The 6,270-nt window shown below is 34.5% G+C and overlaps 1 protein-coding gene across 1 annotated transcript; it reads left to right on the top strand.

Moving 5' to 3' along the window:
* Window positions 1–1,805: 1,805 nt before the first annotated feature.
* Window positions 1,806–5,967, top strand: LOC132507766 (fatty acid-binding protein, adipocyte). Its single transcript, XM_060127344.1, has 4 exons — window positions 1,806–1,964; window positions 4,421–4,593; window positions 5,179–5,280; window positions 5,745–5,967. The coding sequence occupies exons 1-4, from the start codon at window positions 1,892–1,894 to the stop codon at window positions 5,793–5,795; spliced, it is 399 nt and encodes a 132-aa protein (XP_059983327.1). The 5' UTR covers window positions 1,806–1,891; the 3' UTR covers window positions 5,796–5,967.
* The last annotated feature ends 303 nt before the right edge of the window (window positions 5,968–6,270 follow it).

Genomic DNA, 6,270 nt, shown 5'->3' with positions numbered 1-6,270 from the left:
CAATGGAACAGGATCGGAAGCACAGAGATAAACCCATGCACATATGGTCACCTTATCTTTGATAAAGGAGGCAAGAATACACAATGGAGAAAAGACAGCCTCAATAAGTGGTGCTGGAAAACAAAAAGAATGAAATTAGGACACTCCCTAACACCATACACAAAAATAAACTCAAAATGGATTAAAGACCTAAGTGTAAGACCAGACACTATAAAACTCTTAGAGGAAAACATAGGAAGAACACTCTTTGACATAAATCACATCAAGATCTTTTTTGATACACCTCCTAGAGTAATGGCAATAAAAACAAAAATAAACAAATGGGACCTAATGAAACTTAAAAGCTTTTGCACAGTAAAGGAAACTGTAAACAAGACGAAAAGACAAACCTCAGAATGGGAGAGAATATTCGCAAATGAATCAACGGACAAAGGATTAATCTCCAAAATATATAAACAGCTCATGCAGCTCAATATTCAAAATGGAAACAACCCAATCAAAAAATGGGCAGAAGACCTAAATAAACATTTCTCCAAAGAAGACCTTCAGCTGGCCAAGAGGCATGTGAAAAGCTGCTCAACATTACTAATTATTAGAGAAATGCAAATTAAACTATAATGAGGTATCACCTCACACCAGTTAGAATGAGCATCATCAGAAAATCTACAAACAACAAATGCTGGAGAGAGTGAGGAGAAAAGGGAACCCTCTTGCACTGTTGGTGGGAATGTAAATTGATACAGCCACTATGGACAACAGTATGGAGGTTCCTTAAAAAACCAAAAATAGAATTACCATATGACCCAGCAATACCACTACTGGGCATATATCCAGAAAAATACATAATTCAAAAAGACACATGCACCCCAATGTTCAATGCAGCACTATTTACAATTGCCAGGTCATGAAATCAACCTAAATGCCCATCGACAAATGAGTGGATAAAGAAGATATGGTACATATATACAATGGGATATTACTCAGCCATAAAAAGGAATGAAATTGGGTCATTTGTAGAGATGTGAATCGACCTAGAGACTGTCATACAGAGTGAAGTAAGTCCGAAAGAGAAAAACAAATATCATATATTAACACCTATATGTGGAATCTAGAAAAATGGTACAGATAAGCCAGATTGCAAGGCAGAAATAGACACAGATGTAGAGAACAATTGTATGGATATCAAGCGGGGAAAGCGGGGTGGGGGGTGGTGGTGGTGGTGGGATGAACTGGGAATTGGGATTGACATATACACACTAATATGTATAAAATAGGTAACTAATAAGAACCTGCTGTATAAAAATAAATAAATAAATATTTTTTAAATGCCATTACTTATTTTGTTTTAATTTCCAGGTAATTCCTGAGACAGTACTGCCCCAAAGAGCCTTTGCAATTACTTAAGAATATACAAGATAATTCTTATGTTCCTCAATTCAAATGAACCACATAATTGTAATTTTAATAGAAACTCCAGAAATGGGAGTCAAAATTTATCCCAAGATAATTACCCTGCTGTACTCTACACTGTGATAAATATGTATGAAAATAATAGGAGGAAATTCAATTCACTGAATATTAAACTGTCAAAATAGAAATATTTAAAATATTCTGTAATGGTTAAAAATAAGTTGTACTCTAAGTTCAATGACCATTTGCCAGGAAGAACCAAAGTTGAGAAATTTCTATGAAAAACATGACTCAAAGGAAAAACCGCAGAGTCTGGCAATGAAGGAAATGATCTGATACCATTCCCAATTGGTTATTCCTAAAAATCACTTGTCCTGGGTATCTTTAAAAGGAAGTTTTCTGGACTCAGAGGGTAATAGCACCTTCCTGAAAGCTGCAGCTTCTTTCTCACCTTGAAGAATAATTCTAGAAAGCTCCCAAAATGTGTGATGCATTTGTAGGTACCTGGAAACTTGTCTCCAGTGAAAACTTTGAAGATTACATGAAAGAAGTGGGTAAGGAAATACATTGGCTGGGTTTATAACTTTTTCTCTGGGGAAGAGTGCTTTGTGGCTGTTTTTCACTCTGGAAGCAGTGGCCAGACATGAAATTCTGCTTTCTATATAGAGGCGATAAAAGTAACATGTGTGAATCATTTGTTTCTAGAAACATTCTAGATGGAAGTCACAACTAATGCTTCCTTAAGGTGAACTAATATGAAAAAGGGTATAAATGGAATTGTTATGTTGTACAGAAATGCCAAGATTTTATTTGATTGATAAACTTGAATATCTTTGGTTTACTTGACTCTCTGTCTCTTTTTATTGATTCCTTTTGCATATAAAATAAGCAATAACTTGGAAATAAAACTGTATTTCCTAGCATGCAATAATTTCCATTTGAAACTGAAAGCACTGCATTTCTCATCTTAATGTAATTTTTTGAGTAATGTATGTTAGCCAATTGTTTTAAGGTCAATCCATTAAAATGTGTGGTTGTTTTATGGGAGAAAAAAAATCTCAATTTCAGAAAATATGTTCCTTAAAAGTCTTAAATATTTGTTTGATTTAAAATTATATGGGATGCCATAGAATTATTGATAATAGAGGCTTTCAGGATTTTAGGTTCTGGTAACATTGCCTGTGTGTTCCCCAGATAATTACAAAGTTAAAGCAAAGGAGTAGAGAGGCAGTATTTCACTCAGGCAGCCACGGCCATGCATTATCAAGTTGTATCCAGGGGTTGCAAATTGGGGAGGGATTTTTTTTCACAATATCTTTATTAGAGGTTATGATTGAATCCCTAAATCTCAAGACTTAACCTTCTTCTAAATCTTATAGTATATTTTTTGCTTGTGTATAACTACTGTTTTCCTTGTTTGCAGACAAGAGGGAAATCAGGGACTTCAACATGAGTGAAACCTAGCTTTGTAGAATATCAACTGGTTGTAATTCAATAAACTAATTAATATGCACTGATACAGATATGTCTGTATTTGAGGCTATTTACTATTTTTAGAAACATTTTACACTTTTAGTATTTATATTTAAATTCTTATACCACTGTGTTTTAAAATGATAAGGTATTGATGATAATGAAAGATAATAAGATACCTCCTGAAATTAGCTTCTCTAGTTGATTACCTTCAGTCAGCAGGTATTGTTTTCAACCGTCAAATGAGGACAGAATCAAGCCAGTGGAGAGAATGATTTTCATAAGCTTGGCCAGTCTGGAACCAGACCGGGTGTTGCATCCATTCACTATGTTGACTCACTCCATGTATTTGAGGTTATTATATTTTGTAACACAGACAGGACTTGCTGAAACAGCATATTATCTTCCCACTCGTTGCTGCTTTCGGATGGGGAGCTAAATCAGAGCCTCGGTATTGCTTGTTTTGTACGATATTTGCCTCCCTGATCCCCACTATTCCTAAATTTTGGTATCTATAAGTAGTCAAAAAAGTATTGTAGATTTATGCACATGCATTTAAAAATACAACACATCTATAACAGTCGTAAATTATAATTTATGCAGTGACAGTAAGGTACTGCTTGCTGTCTACATTAGGTTGTAAATTGTTCGTCCCATAACTGCCACACATCCCAAAAAATACACTCCTCTTTTTCAAAAAGAGGATTTTGCCACTTAAGTGATTGGGAATCAAAGTATTAATTTCTGAACTTACTAAAATAGTGATTTCTTAAACTTTGAAGTTTTCACAATTGATGCCTAAGCCCTCTTTAGCATCTTCTATAGTTTATTGGGAACATCACCATTCTAAAATGTTATGCATGCAGGAAACATTTTGACTTTTGGAAAAATTAATCGAAATCTTCATTTCATGGTGGAGTAATTTGGAAAAGCCAAGAAAACTAGACTTGGCAGCAAATGCCATGAAATGTTAATTTTGGACACCCAAACAGATTAATTTTTAATCGAGTAACTGTATAGTCGTTCCCCAAATCCTATTGTCTTTGACTATGGATTAGATCACTTTTGTTATCTAAGAAGGAAAGGTAGAGATTCCCAAGTGTTTCATGAACTGAGTAAAATGACAGTGGCTGCCCTCATGGTTAAGATGGCCAGTTATTTCGAGAGTGCAGTGACTTTTAAAATATGTATGTCTCACAAGACTTAATCTTTGTACATATTCTTGTGGAAAATTAATAATGGGTCTCCTAAAGAGTTGTATCCGAAACCCGGAAGTGGAAATTTAAAGAACAGACTTACATCTAATTGTGCCTCAGGCGTTCTTTAAGTATTAGCCTACTTTACTTATCTGCAGGAGATGTTTACATAAGACCTTTAAGAAACTCACTGGAGTCTTTCACCTTTTATGCACACGTGCACCCACCTACACACACACACACACACACACACACACACACACACACACACTACTGCTCTTTCTTAAATAAAGATGTGAGAGAAAATTGTAAACTTGACATTTTTCTTTTCCCAACTATAGGAGTGGGCTTTGCTACCAGGAAAGTGGCTGGCATGGCCAAACCCAATGTGATCATCAGTGTGAATGGGGATGTGATCACCATTAAATCAGAAAGTACCTTTAAAAATACTGAGATTTCCTTCAAATTGAGCCAGGAATTTGAGGAAGTCACTGCAGATGACAGGAAAGTCAAGGTGAGAAATAGGGAATTGGAGCAGAGTAAACGCTGGTTTCTAAATGACCGCTGCCTACAAGAAGCCATTTTGTAAAAGGAGGAAACCCATTCCACCGTAAGCCAAAGATCCCTGACTCCTAGATCTGAACTACGTTGCCTTCAATATTTAGCTGGTGAATTTTCTCCCTTTCTATAAAATGGTCCTTATTAGTTTAAAAAATGATTAACATAATTTATTTGTCATACCATATGTATATATATATAGTATTTGAAGTGAATTAAAATAACGTAACAGTGTTAGAGAACGTTTATAAAAGAGTGGGAAAAAAAGGTAAAAATCACCTATGATTCTACTATCTCAACATAAATTTATTATCTATATTCTTTCACAGTATTTTTTCAAGTGCATGTTTGTATAATATTCTGATCATAATATACATATAATTTTGTACGTTGTTTTTGGCACTCATTGTTTCCTTGTTGCAACATTTTCTTGTAATTTAAAATTACTAATTACCTCAAAATATTCCTGCAAATAAAAGTGCTCTATTTTTAAATTTTATTTTCCTCCATCATTATAATCACTTTTTTATTATGCCCGCAGAGCACCGTAATCTTAGATGAAGGTGCCCTGGTGCAGGTGCAGAAGTGGGATGGAAAATCAACCACCATAAAAAGAAAACGAGTGGATGACAAACTGGTGGTGGTGAGTATCTTCTGGCTACTTAATTCTAGATTCTACTGCTAGGTCATCCCATAATTGTTATTCTACCTAGAGAAACAGATAATTGTCCTTGTAGAACAAAATGTTAGTCTATTGGGATTACGGTTTCACTCTGGCAATTATCCTTCATACTTTTAAGCTCAGTGTAGGTATACTGTCCCCCAGGAAGCATGCCCTCATCCCTCTCAATATGAACCATATTGTATTGTTCATTTCTAATTATGTTTTTCACTCACCACATAGATTGTAAGATTCCTTGAGGGCAAGACTTATATCTTCTTGATCTTTATATTTCCCTAGCTTATTACAATATCAGGTATATAATAAGAGCCCAGAGCAAATATCTTTTGATGAATATTGTTTCCTTCCCAACATTGAAGGAGACAATAAACAAAATATAAGTGGTTTAGTCCCAGGGATTTACCAATAATTTTTTTTGTGCCTAGGAATGTATCATGAATTGTGTCACTGCTACCAGAGTTTATGAGAAAGCATAAGCCAAAGGATATTGAGCTGGACTGAAGTTTGCATCAAACTCTATGACATTCTGTTGGGTGTGTTGTCCAAGCATATATTATTTCCCACTAATTAGCAATTAACTAATTTTCCCCCAGACTGATTTTATTCGATATGGTTGTGTTGGTTAAATAAAACTTTTTAGATTTATAAGGCTGTGTAATGATTTATTCATTGTGCTAGATAATTTCTTACTTATAATTTAGTGAAGGAAATAGAAAATTGTATTATTGCTTTGTTTCTAGTACATGATTTTTAAAATAATAATCCAAGATGAAAAAATAATAGTGAACTTTCCATTATCTTAGGTAGAAAATGATAAATATGTGCTATTACTGAATATGAAGTCCTTCTTTAGCATAACTACAGTCAAGTAATAATTTCTCAGAGACCTAAGGTAGTTTTAAATGTAGTGAAATTGTCCACAGTCAGCTGGCCCAAGTACTGTCGTTTCAC

The sequence above is a fragment of the Lagenorhynchus albirostris genome, chromosome 17 (genome assembly GCF_949774975.1).
Source record: "Lagenorhynchus albirostris chromosome 17, mLagAlb1.1, whole genome shotgun sequence".
Taxonomy (NCBI): Eukaryota; Metazoa; Chordata; class Mammalia; order Artiodactyla; family Delphinidae; genus Lagenorhynchus; species Lagenorhynchus albirostris.
The sequence above is the reverse complement of the archived record's forward strand: the minus strand, read 5'-3'. Positions and strand labels throughout refer to the sequence as shown.

Bases quoted from the DNA above. Each gene is read 5' to 3' on its own strand.
- LOC132507766 (XM_060127344.1), top strand. From the start codon at position 1,892: ATGTGTGATGCATTTGTAGGTACCTGGAAACTTGTCTCCAGTGAAAAC. The intron at 4,594-5,178 runs GTGAGAAATAGG...TTATGCCCGCAG, and splicing joins CAGATGACAGGAAAGTCAAG to AGCACCGTAATCTTAGATGA. The intron at 5,281-5,744 runs GTGAGTATCTTC...TTTTGTGCCTAG, and splicing joins TGGATGACAAACTGGTGGTG to GAATGTATCATGAATTGTGT.